The sequence below is a fragment of the Bombina bombina genome, chromosome 2 (assembly GCF_027579735.1).
Source record: "Bombina bombina isolate aBomBom1 chromosome 2, aBomBom1.pri, whole genome shotgun sequence".
Classification (NCBI taxonomy): domain Eukaryota; kingdom Metazoa; phylum Chordata; class Amphibia; order Anura; family Bombinatoridae; genus Bombina; species Bombina bombina.
Window position 1 is genome coordinate 352111060 of NC_069500.1, and position 18468 is coordinate 352129527.

At 41.3% G+C, this 18468-nt stretch overlaps 1 protein-coding gene across 1 annotated transcript in view; it reads left to right on the forward strand.

Annotated features, from left to right (window-relative positions):
- P2RX7 (purinergic receptor P2X 7) overlaps window positions 1-16570 on the forward strand; it is a 187085-nt gene extending 170515 nt beyond the window's left edge. Inside the window, exons 12-13 of the mRNA XM_053699761.1 lie at window positions 6578-6676; window positions 15730-16570. Of these exons, the coding sequence (XP_053555736.1) occupies window positions 6578-6676; window positions 15730-16188 (558 nt within the window). The 3' untranslated portion in view covers window positions 16189-16570. The remainder of the gene's footprint in view (window positions 1-6577; window positions 6677-15729) is intronic.
- Window positions 16571-18468: the final 1898 nt, after the last annotated feature.

An 18468-nucleotide genomic window follows, 5' to 3' on the forward strand; every position in this document is an offset into this window, starting at 1 on the left:
GGGCCCTTTGCGGGGCATTGCTCCAAAGAAATCAGCTCTTTTACCTGTAAAAAAAATACAAACAACCCCACAACAATAAAACCCACCACCCACACAGCCAACCCCCCAAATAAAACCCTAACTAAAAAACCTAAGCTCCCCATTGCCCTGAAAAGGGCATTTGGATGGGCATTGCCCTTAAAAGGGCATTTAGCTCTATTGCTGCCCAAACCCTTATCTAAAACTAAAACCCACCCAATAAACCCTTAAAAAAAACCTAACACTAACCCCCGAAGATCCACTTACATTTTTGAAGACCCGACATCCATCGTCAACGAAGCCGGGAGAAGTCCTCAACGAAGCTGCAAGAAGTCCTCAACGAAGCCGGGAGAAGTCTTCATCCATACCGGGAGAAGTGGTCCTCCAGATGGGCAGAAGTCTTCATCCAGACGGCATCTTCTATCTTCATCCATCCGGCAAGGAGCGGGTCCATCTTCAAGAGCATCCTCTTCTTCCGACGACTCCAGACGAATGAAGGTTCCTTTAAGTGATGTCATCCAAGATGGCGTCCCTTAGATTCCGATTGGCTGATAGAATTCTATCAGCTAATCGGAATTAAGGTTGAAAAGATCAGCCAATAGGATTGAGCTTGCATTCTATTGGCTGATTGGAACAGCCAATAGAATGCAAGCTCAATCCTATTGGCTGATTGGATCAGTAAGGGTGTTTGCGATGCGGGAGGGCCTTGGTTTAGGGGTTAATAGGTAGTTTATGGGTTTTAGTGTATTTTTTAACACTTTAGTTATGAGTTTTATGCTACAGCTTTGTAGTGTAAAACTCATAACTACGGACTTTAGAATGCGTTACGAATCTTGCGGGATAGGCTGTGCCGCTCACTTTTTGGCCTAAAAAAAAAGCTTTTAATACCGGCGCTATGGAAGTCCCATTGAAAAATGACTTTACGAAAATTGCGTAAGTTAATTTGCGGTACGGCCAAATAAGTATGTGGGACAGCTGTACCTACAAGACTCGTAATAGCAGCGGTAGTGAAAAAGTAGCGTTATGAGCCTTAACGCTGCTTTTTTACTCATAACGCAAAACTCGGAATCTAGCCGAATGTTTGCTATGTAACGATGTGTTTGGTGTGTCCCCCACTTAATTATGCCACTTATGCGCTGAGTCTATGTCAAATGCTAGACAGGGTAATGCAGCGTTGCATTTGCAGCAGAGTGCTCAAGGATTTACTACCCACCAGGTTTATCCACAGGACTGCTCAACTGAACTGTCTCCTAAACTTGAAGCAATTTATTCACTCTGCAGTTTCACAACTGATGGCTGTCATGTCCCCACCAGTTAAACACAAACCCATTTAAAGGGAAGAAGAAATTTTTTTTTCAGGGCCCTAGGCTCATCAGGGACATTCCTAAGGAGCTAACTGTCTATGTACCCTTTACATTCCAGGAGTACAATGAAATCAGAATCCTCCTCTACTGAGGACTATTATTCCTAAACCCAGCCCCCCCCCGCCCTGATAAAATAGCATCAGGAAGTGAAATACTCCTTCTGTCTCATATTCCCAAGAATCCTTTAAAGGCTATAGCTTTATTGGCATGTGTAACAGACCTAGAAGCTATGGGAGTGATTACTCTGGTCCCCTTAGAGGAACAGAATCAATTGTTCTATTCCAACCCTTTCATTATTTCAAATATCAAAACTCTGAACAAACCTTTGAAACTTCCAACTTTTAAAATGTAGACAATTTGCACTACACTTCCTTTAGTGCAGGAGAGGTAGTTTATGTCTACTGTAGACTTAAAAGTTGCTTATTTGCATATACATATTTACAGAGATCATAACAAATAAATCAGATTTTCCTTTCTAAGCAGACATTACCAATTTGTGGCACTCTCCTGTGGTCTGGCAATGGCACCAAGAATCTTCACAAAAATTCTTGAAGCTATTTTGTCAGAAGTGATAGCTCAGAGGATTGCAGTAGCTCCTTACCTAGATGAACAGTTCAGTTCCTTCATATTCATGGTTGGAAAACCAAGCTCTCTAGTACATGCTACTTCTCTCCAGATGGCACATATGAACAAAATTCTTCAGTTCCTTCATATTCATGGGCTCTTCCTACAGTGCTTCTTAGCTTCAATGCATTGAACTAGTAGGTCTCATGGTAGGGGCTTCAAGTGCTGTACCTTTTGCCAGATTTTATTTATGTCAGTTGAAACTGAGAATGTTGCAACATTGGAATGAAGTGTACAATAATCTATTTCAAGGATGATCTGTCTTAAGGCTTCAGAACAAGGCAATCCCTAACTTGGTGCCACCTCGGGAGGAGTGGTTAACTATCAACATCTTGCAACTGTGCAATCTCCAGGACTCTCCAGCGTTGGCCCTTATTAGACAGAAGACTTTTCTGAGGTTTCATTCACACAGTGTCACTGTGGTGACTTACATCAAGCTCCAAAAAGATACTCTCATTGACTTATATAAAAGAGGCAGCCCGCATTCTGACGTGAGCAGAACACCATCATTGTAAGATTTCAGCAAACCACATTCTGGGTGAGGACAACTGCGAAGCAAACTTACTCAGTTTTCAATTCCTTCACCCCATCAAATGGTTCCTAAATCAGGAGGTATTTGATCAAAATGTGGATCATAGGGGAAGGCCAGACATAGATCTCATGGCCTTACATTTGGATCACAAGCCACCCCAATATTTGAGATCCACAAGCAATTTTAATAGGGATTCCTTGGTTTTTCAATCTGAGTTATAGTTTTTATCCTTTTGTGTTACTATCCAGCATAATACCCAGGATAAATCAAGAAAGGGCCTCTGTCGGAGCAGCCCCAGAACACACCCTGCGGTGAGTCTGTCTGTGAATTTTTATCCGGATTAAACATCCCAAGTTTGTCATGAGAGCAGATAGAGACGGTCGATTCCCCACCTATAGTCAATGAAATTACTTCAGTGATTCTAAAACTGAAAAATCGTAAAGCTCCTGGGCCGGATGGATACACCTCCCTTTTCTATAGGTCCTTTGTGCACCAGATCTCTCCTATCTTGGCAAGAGTATTCGGTAAGGCGGGAGCCATAGGCTCTTTTCCCAAAGAATTCTTGCAAGCCACAATAGTCACCCTGCCAAAACCGGGCAAATCCTCGGATGCTTGCCCTAACTTCAGGCCCAACTCTTTGTTGAATGATGACACCAAGGTGTACGCCAAGGTGCTAGCTAATCGCATGAACGCTATTATCCCTCAATTAATAAACCCCAACCAGGTCGGCTTCACGTTGGTCTGTGAGGGCCCAGATAACACTAGGAGGCTTCTCAACATTCTCTTGGAGGCCGGTCGGCTCGGCCAACCTTGTGTCATTTTATCCCTCGACGCTGAGAAAGCCTTTGACCGGGTCGACTGGCTTTACCTGAGGGAGGTGCTGCTGACGTTTGGCTTTCCCCAAGGATTCTGTAACAGAATTATGGCCCTATATTCCTCCCCCTCAGCTAGGGTGAGTGGGATTAGGTTTTTGCTCCCCCAGCTTTAAAATCTCTAATGGAACTCGACAGGGCTGCTCCTTATCCCCGCTGCTCTTTGCTCTTGCGATGGAGCCATTAGCGGAGAGAATTAGGGGTTCTCCAGAGATCAAGGGAGTTAATATCTCGGGCAGTTTACATAAAGTAATTTTTTTTGCGGCCGACCTAACTGTCGTTACCTCCAAGCCTCTTTCCTCGCTTCCAGCCCTGTTTCTCATCCTAGAGGAGTTCGAAAAAGTTAGCTATTACAAGCTGAACGTCTCTAAAACAATCGCATATGCATTAAATATTCCAGACATAGATGTTCAGTCGCTGACATCTGGGTGTCTACCTCTCCCATGATATCCCCACGGTTATTTCTAGCAATTTTGCCCCTCTCTTACAAAAATTTAAGAACCTATTGAAGTAATGTTACTCCCCCTTTTTATCCTGGTGGGGGCATATAGCTGCGGTAAAGATGAACCTACTCCCCAAAATAACATACCTTTTCCGTTGTCTCCCAATACCGATTCCCAAACCCTTACTAATTTACTTTCAGAGGGCATGCAACCTTTTCATTTGGAAGGGAAAACGGTCGAGAATAGTGGTAAAATACCCATATAATCCGGTTTTGGCGGGGGGGGGGGACTGCTCTTCCTAATATTATCAAATACCATGAGGCAGCGAGACTAGCCCATTTATCGGCCTGGGGTGATCACACGCTAAATAGTAGATGGGCGGCTATAGAACAAAACTCTATACTCTCGGAAACCCCTTTGCAATATTTAATTTGGATTCCTAAACCTGTTAGGCATTCGACTATTTCTGAGAACTACATAGTACAGGCAAACCTCAGATTCTGGGACAAAATTTGTCACTCTGCCGGTATATCCCCACACCCCTCTCCAATACATCCCTTAGCTGGCCTTCTGCAAGCCTTACCGAACTCACACTTAGAGTGGTGGGAGGAACAGGGGTTCTTGACGGTGTCAGACCTATGGGTCGGCGGGTCCATTCCAAATCAGGTACTCACATAGGCCCCCCTTTCATTTTGAATTTTACAGGCTGAAGAGCTTTTTGAGATCTTGGGGGTACCTTAGTGCCCCCCCCCCCCAGATCATGTACTAAGTGGGAGAGGAGATGGAGCCCGGAGATACGTATCCCTAGGATATTTTCAATGGCCTATGTGGATATCTTGAATACACCCGTTTTTTGTAAGACCCCCCAAGTTAAGCATTTGGAGAGAGTGCTTGGATTTGAGGCATCAGAGGAGTCCTGGTCCAGAGCCATATTACACACCAAGAGCGCTATTCACAATGTTACCTATTTGGAGCTGTTCCACAAAATTGTATTCCAATGGCACTTAACTCCTCTTAGATTATTTCAATTTCCCATTCTCAATCCCCCTTATGTTGGAGGGGTTGCGGGAGACTTGGTTCTGCAGTTCACATGTAGTGGTCATGCCCCAAAATCCATAGGCTTTGGACCAGGGCTCTTCTATGCTGCAGGTGGTTTGGGGTAAGCTGGGGGGGACATGCTCTGAAAGGTCTGTTCCATATGTTCTCCGAGAGGCTCTCGGCTCAGGTTCTTAACATATGTATATACTTATTTACTGCAGTTAAGCTGGCTATAGCCAGATCATGGCGCCAGCCTAAGAGCCCAGGGTGGTCTCTAGTCCTTACAATTATGACACACATGGAGACAATGGAATGCCCCATTTTTGCGGGTAATAACAAAACTGACATCCACTGCCTGAGCTGGAAGCTTTGGAGACAATGCCTTGAGCCAGGGGGAACTTATGTACTTAATAGAATGGGTACACAATCACAACTATCCCTGATACAGCACCAATCAGCTGGGAAAATTGTCCCCTATCTCCCCCCCCCTTTTTTTTGTCTCCTCCATCTACTCTCTATACGTTTTTCTTCTCTTTGTTCTATTTCCCCCTAGGGCCAGGAGTACTTTTGACAAGACCTTTCCTGGAGTATCTGACTGTCTATGGGGCCACAGTTCTTAGTTAATATATCTCACCGCTTTGGTTTCCTTATGTTTCTATAGTGCATACATTACTTATTTTTACGTATGACTCTCAGGGAATTCTACAGTGCGGGTCTTTGGTATTTATATGACTGTGTAGTTCATTTTATTGTGCAGATCGAGGTGTTATTATGATACATATAGTTCCCTTGTTGGCTCTTTATTATGTGGTTTCTCTCACACCTCAACTCTTTCTCATTTATGTGGATAGCTCATAATGTGAACTCTTTGAATTTTTATGCTACCAGACTGTACCCATATGGAAAATGTTTACCCCTTTTTTTTTTTACTTGTACTGTTGAAACGCATATATTGTACTCTTGAAAAACTTTCAATAAAATATATTTAAACAAAAAAGAAAAGGCCTCTGTGATTCTGATTGCTCCATCATGATTGCTTTCTCAATTTGCATTCTTTTATCAAGACATCAAATCTCTCAATTTGACAGCATGGCGATTGAACACCTATAGAATCTGCAGGGGGCGGCATTGCATCAGCAGTTCACCAGAACTGCTGGTACAATGATAAATGCCGACAGTGTATGCTGTCTGCATTTATCGATGTTTATCGATGTGCGGCGGACATGATACGCTACTTCATATCATGTCTGCTCGCACATTGACAAATGCACATTGATTAAAGTCTTTTACAAAACCCCTTGATAATCCACTTATCACAACCTTGGGAAAATATCTTGCTCAAAAAAAATTAACAACAGTATTCCAATCAATCAGAAAATATAAAACTTTTCCATCAGTATTTGGTCAGATAATAAGACTTTTCTAATTTGAAAAAAAAAACTATTTTTGTTTTTTGGCATATCTATTTGCAAGTTATTTTTTATGTTAATATTTTTTCTACAGATCAATCAGTTTACATGTTATTAAATAACTTTTTTTTTATTATTTTTTTTAATAAAATATGGGAAATATAGCGGTCCATTCTAATCTATTAGCATTTTTATTTGTAATATATAAACATATATCACTTATGTGAATTATAATTATTGTAAAATGCTTGTAACACTTGTTTTTAAATAATTCCAGCCACTTCGATATGTGTCATTTGTGGATCAAGACAATTTTATCATGGTGGATACAAACTTAACGAAAAGTTTACAAAAAACTGAAGGTGAATGTGTGCAGGTAGGTTACATTGCAAATAATTAGCAAAATACTGTTTTTTTTCACGAATAGGCTCTTGTTTACTCAGGGTCATCTTTGGCAGATGGATGGAAGGATCAATAGAAAGACAGATAGATAGATAGATAGATAGATAGATAGACCGACAGACATAAAGACAGCATTGGCTTTGCAGGCTGTTTGGGCAGGTGGGTACTAGATCCCCAAGATAAATTGCTGCCTCCCCTTTCCCCCCAAAATTATCACCCCTTGTTTTCCTCCCCCCACTCTGACCAGATCCTTCCCCACATGACATGGCTAATCCTCTTGAGTTCATTAATGATTAATAAAAATATAATTATAAAAGAAACAGATAAAGGAAGAGCTGTGACAAAGAGGTACAGGTTTACCAAAAGTTATCCATATATTCCAACAAATCAAATTAATAGAGAGATATATCATATAACAACAAGAGAATAGCATAATCTTAAAGGAATTTAAAAATTGCTTGATAGTAAAACATCCAGTTTGATCTTGTCATATACACTCTCCCTAAAATTCATAAGAATATTGCTAATCCACTAGGTACACCCATAGGGGAAGGGGTAGGGTCAGTATTTTTCTAGATAGCTGTTTTCCTTATTTATGAGATCTACCTCATATCTGAAGGATAACAGTGATTTCTTTTTATCCTTTTATTTATAAAGAGAATCTGAACAGAAATAGGTACTTTTTGTAGAATATATAAACACAAACAGCACATCCTAAGGCTCAAATGTATTTAATCAAACAGGTTTGTGCGCAAAGAATAAAAACACACTTGCTAGAAGTATGTAGTAAAAGGATTAAATATAGAAAGAAGTCCTCATGTGTAGTTCGCAATCCGCTACAGCGTTATAGTTCCTTGGCTATAATCAATGGGTCGGCTTGTTCGTTATCAAGCACTCGGCCTACAGAGCTTTGGGAAACCAGCTACGGATCCTGCCAGAGGACACAATACCCTAGTAAGCTGCTGCTAATCAGAAATGAAAAACACATTTATACAAAATAGACAAAATGTTAGCAGCGCTATCACAAAAAAACGCTTATTAACACATTGGGGTATATTTAACATAGTGCGAGCGGACATGATACGATGTAACATATCATGTCCGCTACACATCGATAAATTGTGAACTGCTGGTGCAATGCCGCCCCCTGCAGATTTGCAGCCAATCAGACACTAGCAGGGGTGTTAATCAAACTGATCGTATTCGATTGGGTTGATTTCTGTCCGCTACTTCAGAGTAGCCGGACAAGTTATGGAGCAGCGGTCTTTAGACCACTGCTTCATAACTTCTATTTCTGGCGAGCCTGAAGGCTCGCTGGAAAAAACATAATTTATGCTTACCTGATAAATTCCTTTCTTCTGTTGTGTGATCAGTCCACGGGTCATCATTACTTCTGGGATATAACTCCTCCCCAACAGGAAATGCAAGAGGATTCACCCAGCAGAGCTGCATATAGCTCCTCCCCTCTACGTCAGTCCCAGTCATTCGACCAAGAATCAACGAGAAAGGAGTAACCAAGGGTGAAGTGGTGACTGGAGTATAATTTAAAAGATATTTACCTGCCTTAAAACAGGGCGGGCCGTGGACTGATCACACAACAGAAGAAAGGAATTTATCAGGTAAGCATAAATTATGTTTTCTTCTGTTATGTGTGATCAGTCCACGGGTCATCATTACTTCTGGGATACCAATACCAAAGCAAAAGTACACGGATGACGGGAGGGATAGGCAGGCTCATTATACAGAAGGAACCACTGCCTGAAGAACCTTTCTCCCAAAAATAGCCTCCGAAGAAGCAAAAGTGTCAAATTTGTAAAATTTGGAAAAAGTATGAAGCGAAGACCAAGTTGCAGCCTTGCAAATCTGTTCAACAGAGGCCTCATTCTTAAAGGCCCAAGTGGAAGCCACAGCTCTAGTGGAGTGAGCTGTAATTCTTTCAGGAGGCTGCTGTCCAGCAGTCTCATAGGCTAAACGTATTATGCTACGAAGCCAAAAAGAGAGAGAGGTAGCAGAAGCTTTTTGACCTCTCCTCTGTCCAGAATAAACGACAAACAGGGAAGAAGTTTGGCGAAAATCTTTAGTTGCCTGCAAGTAGAACTTGAGGGCACGAACTACATCCAGATTGTGTAGAAGACGTTCCTTCTTTGAAGAAGGATTTGGACACAAGGATGGAACAACAATCTCTTGATTGATATTCCTGTTAGTGACTACCTTAGGTAAGAACCCAGGTTTAGTACGCAGAACTACCTTGTCTGAGTGAAAAATCAGATAAGGAGAATCACAATGTAAAGCTGATAACTCAGAGACTCTTCGAGCCGAGGAAATAGCTATTAAAAACAGAACTTTCCAAGATAACAATTTTATATCAATGGAATGAAGGGGTTCAAACGGAACACCCTGTAAAACGTTAAGAACTAAGTTTAAACTCCATGGCGGAGCAACAGCTTTAAACACAGGCTTGATCCTAGCTAAAGCCTGACAAAAGGCCTGGACGTCTGGATTTTCTGACAGACGCCTGTGTAACAAGATGGACAGAGCTGAAATCTGTCCCTTTAATGAACTAGCTGATAAACCCTTTTCTAAACCTTCTTGTAGAAAGGACAATATCCTAGGGATCCTAACCTTACTCCAGGAGTAACGTTTGGATTCGCACCAGTATAGGTATTTACGCCATATTTTATGGTAAATCTTTCTGGTAACAGGCTTCCTAGCCTGTATCAGGGTATCAATAACCGACTCAGAAAAACCACGTTTTGATAAAATCAAGCGTTCAATTTCCAAGCAGTCAGCTTCAGAGAAGTTAGATTTTGATGTCTGAATGGACCCTGTATCAGAAGGTCCTGTCTTAGAGGTAGAGACCAAGGCGGACAGGATGACATGTCCACTAGATCTGCATACCAAGTCCTGCGTGGCCATGCAGGCGCTATTAGAATCACTGATGCTCTCTCCTGTTTGATTTTGGCAATCAATCGAGGAAGCAGCGGGAAGGGTGGAAACACATAAGCCATCCCGAAGTTCCAAGGTGCTGTCAAAGCATCTATCAGAACCGCTCCCGGATCCCTGGATCTGGACCCGTAGAGAGGAAGTTTGGCGTTCTGGCGAGACGCCATGAGATCTATCTCTGGTTTGCCCCAACGTCGAAGTATTTGGGCAAAGACCTCCGGATGAAGTTCCCACTCCCCCGGATGAAAAGTCTGGCGACTCAAAAAATCCGCCTCCCAGTTCTCCACTCCCGGGATGTGGATTGCTGACAGGTGGCAAGAGTGAGACTCTGCCCAGCGAATTATCTTTGATACTTCCATCATTGCTAGGGAGCTTCTTGTCCCTCCCTGATGGTTGATGTAAGCTACAGTCGTGATGTTGTCCGACTGAAACCTGATGAACCCCCGAGTTGTTAATTGGGGCCAAGCCAGAAGGGCATTGAGAACTGCTCTCAATTCCAGAATGTTTATTGGAAGGAGACTCTCCTCCTGATTCCATAGTCCCTGAGCCTTCAGAGAATTCCAGACAGCGCCCCAACCTAGTAGGCTGGCGTCTGTTGTTACAATTGTCCAGTCTGGCCTGCTGAATGGCATCCCCCTGGACAGGTGTGGCCGATAAAGCCACCATAGAAGAGAATTTCTGGTCTCTTGATTCAGATTCAGAGTAGGGGACAAATCTGAGTAATCCCCATTCCACTGACTTAGCATGCACAATTGCAGCGGTCTGAGGTGTAGGCGTGCAAAAGGTACTATGTCCATTGCCGCTACCATTAAGCCGATCACCTCCATGCATTGAGCTACTGACGGGTGTTGAATGGAATGAAGGACACGGCATGCATTTAGAAGCTTTGTTAACCTGTCTTCTGTCAGGTAAATCTTCATTTCTACAGAATCTATAAGAGTCCCCAAGAATGGAACTCTTGTGAGAGGAAAAAGAGAACTCTTCTTTTCGTTCACTTTCCATCCATGCGACCTTAGAAATGCCAGAACTAACTCTGTATGAGACTTGGCAGTTTGAAAGCTTGAAGCTTGTATTAGAATGTCGTCTAGATACGGAGCTACCGAAATCCCTCGCGGTCTTAGTACCGCCAGAAGGGCACCCAGAACCTTTGTGAAGATTCTTGGAGCCGTAGCCAATCCGAATGGAAGAGCTACAAACTGGTAGTGCCTGTCTAAGAAGGCAAACCTTAGGTACCGGTGATGATCTTTGTGAATCGGTATGTGAAGGTAAGCATCTTTTAAATCCACTGTGGTCATGTACTGACCCTTTTGGATCATGGGTAAGATTGTCCGAATAGTTTCCATTTTGAACGATGGAACTCTTAGGAATTTGTTTAGAATCTTTAAATCTAAGATTGGCCTGAAAGTTCCCTCTTTTTTGGGAACCACAAACAGGTTTGAGTAGAACCCTTGTCCTTGTTCCGACCGCGGAACCGGATGGATCACTCCCATTAATAACAGATCTTGTACACAGCGTAGAAACGCTTCTTTCTTTATCTGGTTTGTTGACAACCTTGACAGATGAAATCTCCCTCTTGGGGGAGATAATTTGAAGTCTAGAAGGTATCCCTGAGATATGATCTCTAGCGCCCAGGGATCCTGAACATCTCTTGCCCAGGCCTGGGCGAAGAGAGAAAGTCTGCCCCCCACTAGATCCGGTCCCGGATCGAGGGCTCTCGGTTCATGCTGTCTTTGGGGCAGCAGCAGGTTTCCTGGCCTGCTTGCCCTTGTTCCAGGACTGGTTAGGTTTCCAGCCTTGCCTGTAACGAGCAACAGCTCCCTCCTGTTTTGGTGCAGTGGAGGTTGATGCTGCTCCTGTTTTGAAATTCCGAAAGGGACGAAAATTAGACTGTCTAGCCTTAGCTTTGGCTTTGTCTTGAGGTAGGGCGTGGCCCTTACCTCCTGTAATGTCAGCGATAATTTCTTTCAAACCGGGCCCAAATAAAGACTGCCCCTTGAAAGGTATATTAAGTAATTTGGACTTAGAAGTAACATCAGCTGACCAGGATTTTAGCCACAGCGCCCTACGTGCCTGGATGGCGAATCCTGAGTTCTTAGCCGTAAGTTTGGTTAAATGTACTACGGCCTCCGAAATGAATGAATTAGCTAGTTTAAGGACTCTAAGCCTGTCCGTAATGTCGTCTAGCGTAGATGAACTAAGATTCTCTTCCAGAGACTCAATCCAAAATGCTGCCGCAGCCGTAATCGGCGCGATACATGCAAGGGGTTGCAATATAAAACCTTGTTGAACAAACATTTTCTTAAGGTAACCCTCTAATTTTTTATCCATTGGATCTGAAAAAGCACAGCTATCCTCCACCGGGATAGTGGTACGCTTAGCTAAAGTAGAAACTGCTCCCTCCACCTTAGGGACCGTTTGCCATAAGTCCCGAGTGGTGGCGTCTATTGGAAACATCTTTCTAAATATTGGAGGGGGTGAGAACGGCACACCGGGTCTATCCCACTCCTTAGTAACAATTTCAGTTAGTCTCTTAGGTATAGGAAAAACGTCAGTACTCGCCGGTACCGCAAAGTATTTATCCAACCTACACAATTTCTCTGGTATTGCAACGGTGTTACAATCATTGAGAGCTGCTAAAACCTCCCCTAGTAATACACGGAGGTTCTCCAATTTAAATTTAAAATTTGAAATATCTGAATCCAATCTGTTTGGATCAGAACCGTCACCCACAGAATGAAGCTCTCCGTCCTCATGCTCTGCAAGCTGTGACGCAGTATCAGACATGACCCTAGTATTGTCAGCGCACTCTGTTCTCACCCCAGAGTGATCACGCTTGCCTCTTAGTTCTGGTAATTTAGACAAAACTTCAGTCATAACAGTAGCCATATCTTGTAATGTTATCTGTAATGGTCGCCCAGATGTACTAGGCGCCATAATATCACGCACCTCCCGGGCGGGAGATGCAGGTACTGCCGCGTGAGGCGAGTTAGTCGGCATAACTCTCCCCTCGCTGTTTGGTGAAATTTGTTCAAATTGTACAGATTGACTTTTATTTAAAGTAGCATCAATACAGTTAGTACATAAATTTCTATTGGGCTCCACCTTGGCATTGGAACAAATGACACAGATATCTTCCTCTGAGTCAGACATGTTTAACACACTAGCAATAAACTTGCAACTTGGTTATAATCTTTTTTAGCAAAAACGTACTGTGCCTCAAAGAGGTACTAAACGATTAAATGACAGTTGAAATAATGAACTGAAAAAACAGTTATAGCATCAAACTTTAAAACAACACAACTTTTAGTAAAGGTTTGTTCCCATTAGTAAAATAACAATAATTAAATTTGACATAAAAAATTACAGAGCAACGTTTTTATTCACAGTCAATATAAAATTCTCACAGCTCTGCTGAGAGAATCTACCTCCCTCCAAAGAAGTTTGAAGACCCCTGAGATCTGTCAGAGATGAACCGGATCATGCAGGAAATATAAGAGTAGCTGACTGGAAATTATTGATGCGTAGCAAAGAGCGCCAAAAACGGCCCCTCCCTCTCACACACAGCAGTGAAGAGAAACGAAACTGTCACAATTAAAAGCAAACAACTGCCAAGTGGAAAATAATGCCCAAATATTTATTCACTCAGTACCTCAGAAATGTAAACGATTCTACATTCCAGCAAAAACGTTTAACATGATAAATACTTATTAAAAGGATTAGTGACTTTTAACAGAGTAGTTCCGGTGAAATACCATCCCCAGAATACTGAAATGTATACATACATGTCATTATAACGGTATGGCAGGATTTTCTCATCAATTCCATTCAGAAAATAAAAACTGCTACATACCTCAAGCAGATTCATCTGCCCGCTGTCCCCTGATCTGAAGCTTTTACCTCCCTCAGATGGCCGAGAACAGCAATATGATCTTAACTACTCCGGTTAAAATCATAGTAAAGAACTCTGGTAGATTCTTCCTCAAACTCTGCCAGAGAAGTAATAACACGCTCCGGTGCTATTGTAAAATAACAAACTTTTGATTGAAGTCATAAAAACTAAGTATAATCACCATAGTCCTCTCACACATCCTATCTAGTCGTTGGGTGCAAGAGAATGACTGGGACTGACGTAGAGGGGAGGAGCTATATGCAGCTCTGCTGGGTGAATCCTCTTGCATTTCCTGTTGGGGAGGAGTTATATCCCAGAAGTAATGATGACCCGTGGACTGATCACACATAACAGAAGAAAAGGGGCCCTTGATAAATCGGCCCCTGTGTCTGGAATCTAAACACTAATTATAGATACAATGTTTAAAAAATAATGTTTGAATAGATAAATCACGTTACTTAAGTATCTATGAATCAACAGATGGTAAAAATGTGAGAAAGTTCCACAAACTTGCCACTTCACACGGAGTAATACCCAAGTAAATAGTCAGTATATTGATTTATGAGCGGTGCTGCAGTAAAGGGGGCTTGTTCGCTCCTTTTGGGCAAGCATGAAATCAGATCTGTAGAATATATAAACACAAACAGCACATCTGTTTTGTACATATCATGATATAAAGTTAAACAATAATTTGAGTTACTTTTACAGATTGAAAGACCTAAACATTCCTCTGATAGGATAAGAGAGAGAGAGAGGAGAAAAAAACAAACAAACAAAACTCTGTGTCATTTTATCATCCTCTATAAAGTGATGAGAATTACAAAATGTGCAACAACAAAAATGTGGCTTTATTTTTTTTTTTTTTTCATAAAAAGTGAAAAATCTGATGAAGCAAAACATATACACAAGAGAGAAGAGAAAAAAAACAATGGGGGAGAAGAAACTCCAAATGCCACTTTATCATCCTCTGTGAAGTGTCGAGGATTACAATATGTGAAGAAAAACAACAACATATTTCTATGAATCCAGTTCATCTAATCAGAATATAAATATATATTAACAAGTAGAAGCTCTCAACCATGCACGAACAACAGCTCAATATCTTGCCCTCTAACAAATTGCCACACGGGAACAACCTCCTTTTGCCTTATTGTGCTTACACAGAAGAGAACTGTCCTGAAGTATATATAGTTCATTTTACTTATGTAACCAGCTTGTACTTTGTATTTGCGCTATAACTTACTTTTTAATATACATATGAAATTCAAATACCCCACGCTGCTCCGCCCACCTCAAAAATACATTTTTTCTGTGAGCTAAAGGTTTGAATTGTTGTCCAATCAGTGCTCTAGCAACAATAAAAGGACCATATGGGAAGAGCGCAGATTGGAGAACAATTCAAACCATTTGCTCACAGAAAAATTGAGTTTTGACTGACGGTGGAGTGCAGGGTATTTGAATTTCATAGAAAACCAGGAAGGCAAAAGCAGACACTGCCGTGTTCAAGAGGACACTGTTTGTTTATTTGAATTTCATATCTATAGTAAAAAGTAAGTTAAAGCGCATCTTTATTACAACTGATGAATTAAACTTGATCTAAAAGGTCACTAAAATTCCAGATCTGATTTTAAAAAGGGGAGAGTTTACCATATAACCTATAGTGTACTATTTGTCCACAAGGTGTCACTGTTGTCACAAATCTTTGGAACGGAAGCTGCTAAATCTTTTTAATGCAGTAGAAGGAAAACCATGTCATTTTAAGACTAATAAAAAAGAATCCTAAGGCTGTCAATCCAAATAATTAATTTCAATGTAATCCACTTACAATGGATTCTCACTCATAATTACTTTTTAATAGATATGGAATGTGAAATGTAGAACAATCAGCATATATTGTTAACATTTCACATTCTATTCACTGCAGTAGCTCTACAAAATAACAGTTCTATACACCTAGGAGACAAACTGACCATTCTCACTTACGCCATAACTCAGGAAATCCATCCTTTAACCTCATAACTTCTCCCACTCATGATTGGCTGTATAGATTAAACCTCGAAAATTCATATTTGATGGGTGGCTGCTTGTTTTGATCTTGATAAGCATTTTTATTGTAATAAAATCTAGCACCTAGTGAGCACAAGCTAGTAAACTGTGTAATTTAATATATGTTCTTCTTTACCTTATATTTGCAGAAAGAAAACACTTTGGGATTTAGTAAAGCGACTTTACACAGTCAATGTTCTATCCAAACTGAGATGGCCGTTAATGAATCAGAAATACATCTGCTTAACATTAAAAAGAAACCTTCCCCTTCTTCCCGCCCACAATGGTGCAAGTGTCTAAAGTGCTTGGGAAGAAAGAAGTTTGAGGATCAGCTCTGCTGTAGATTAAATAATGGGGAATGCATTACAAACTCAGATCTATTTAAAAAAATGGTTCTTTCCACAGATAACCTAATATATATTCTTCAGTATAATAATCCTTTACTTAACAAACATGATATAAGCAAAGAAGATCTAGTGCAGTGTGCTGAGAAGCAGTATATCCGGTGGCGTTTCGGGTCTAATAAGGATGTATTGGGCTTTGCCACTATACCAAGCTGTTGTAAAAATGCCATTACTGAAAATATGGAAAAACATGATGGTAGCTGATTTTGTTTTTGTTTGGTTCTTTTGTATTATTATTCTAAAGGCTATTCGTGATTCATTTATGTTGACTCCATCAAACTCTAATAACTTAATCATTCATGTATTTTATTAATTAATGTACATTTAGAATATATGTCTTTTAACATGGTGAAAATTCTATTTTGTATTAACAGCCAATATAAAGTAAATAACACATGGTTAATTAGTGTATAATACTTAAACATTTGTAACATTTTATAACATTTACAACTGTACTATAGAATGATAACTATGTGTAGTCAAAGTATTGCCAACCTTTATGAAACTGAGCAATAAATTTAGCAATAAATAAATAAAAACAAATATGCACAATAAATGAGCCTTATTTTGGACTCAAACATAAGAAGGCTAGTTTGCTTTTATTTTAACACAGCTATTATTTCTCAAACATAAAAGCTTTTTTTCTGCAAAAACAGAATTTATGCTTACCTGATAAATTACTTTCTCCAACGGTGTGTCCGGTCCACGGCGTCATCCTTACTTGTGGGATATTCTCTTCCCCAACAGGAAATGGCAAAGAGTCCCAGCAAAGCTGGTCACATGATCCCTCCTAGGCTCCGCCCACCCCAGTCATTCGACCGACGGACAGGAGGAAATATATATAGGAGAAACCATATGATACCGTGGTGACTGTAGTTAGAGAAAATAATTCATCAGACCTGATTAAAAAACCAGGGCAGGCCGTGGACCGGACACACCGTTGGAGAAAGTAATTTATCAGGTAAGCATAAATTCTGTTTTCTCCAACATTGGTGTGTCCGGTCCACGGCGTCATCCTTACTTGTGGGAACCAATACCAAAGCTTTAGGACACGGATGAAGGGAGGGAGCAAATCAGGTCACCTAAATGGAAGGCACCACGGCTTGCAAAACCTTTCTCCCAAAAATAGCCTCCGAAGAAGCAAAAGTATCAAATTTGTAAAATTTGGCAAAAGTGTGCAGTGAAGACCAAGTCGCTGCCTTACATATCTGGTCAACAGAAGCCTCGTTCTTGAAGGCCCATGTGGAAGCCACAGCCCTAGTGGAGTGAGCTGTGATTCTTTCAGGAGGCTGCCGTCCGGCAGTCTCATAAGCCAATCGGATAATGCTTTTAAGCCAAAAGGAAAGAGAGGTAGAAGTCGCTTTTTGACCTCTCCTTTTACCAGAATAAACAACAAACAAGGAAGATGTTTGTCTGAAATCTTTAGTAGCCTCTAAATAGAATTTTAGAGCACGGACTACGTCCAAATTGTGTAACAAACGTTCCTTCTTTGAAACTGGATTCGGACACAAAGAAGGTACAACTATCTCCTGGTTAATATTTTTGTTGGAAACAACTTTCGGAAGAAAACCAGGCTTAGTACGCAAAACCACCTTATCTGCATGGAACACCAGATAGGGCGGAGAACACTGCAGAGCAGATAACTCTGAAACTCTTCTAGCAGAAGAAATTGCAACCAAAAACAAAACTTTCCAAGATAATAACTTAATATCTACGGAATGTAAGGGTTCAAACGGAACCCCTTGAAGAACTGAAAGAACTAGATTTAGACTCCAGGGAGGAGTCAAAGGTCTGTAAACAGGCTTGATCCTAACCAGAGCCTGAACAAATGCTTGAACATCTGGCACAGCTGCCAGTCTTTTGTGAAGTAAAACAGATAAAGCAGAGATCTGTCCCTTCAGAGAACTTGCAGATAATCCTTTCTCCAAACCTTCTTGTAGAAAGGATAGAATCTTAGGAATTTTTATCTTGTTCCATGGGAATCCTTTAGATTCACACCAACAGATATATTTTTTCCATATTTTATGGTAAATTTTTCTAGTTACAGGCTTTCTAGCCTGAATCAGAGTATCTATTACAGAATCTGAAAACCCACGCTTTGATAAAATCAAGCGTTCAATCTCCAAGCCGTCAGTTGGAGGGAAACCAGATTCGGATGTTCGAATGGACCCTGAACAAGAAGGTCCTGTCTCAAAGGTAGCTTCCATGGTGGAGCCGATGACATATTCACCAGGTCTGCATACCAAGTCCTGCGTGGCCACGCAGGAGCTATCAAGATCACCGAGGCCCTCTCCTGATTGATCCTGGCTACCAGCCTGGGGATGAGAGGAAACGGTGGGAATACATAAGCTAGGTTGAAGGTCCAAGGTGCTACTAGTGCATCTACTAGGGTCGCCTTGGGATCCCTGGATCTGGACCCGTAGCAAGGAACCTTGAAGTTCTGACGAGACGCCATCAGATCCATGTCTGGAATGCCCCATAATT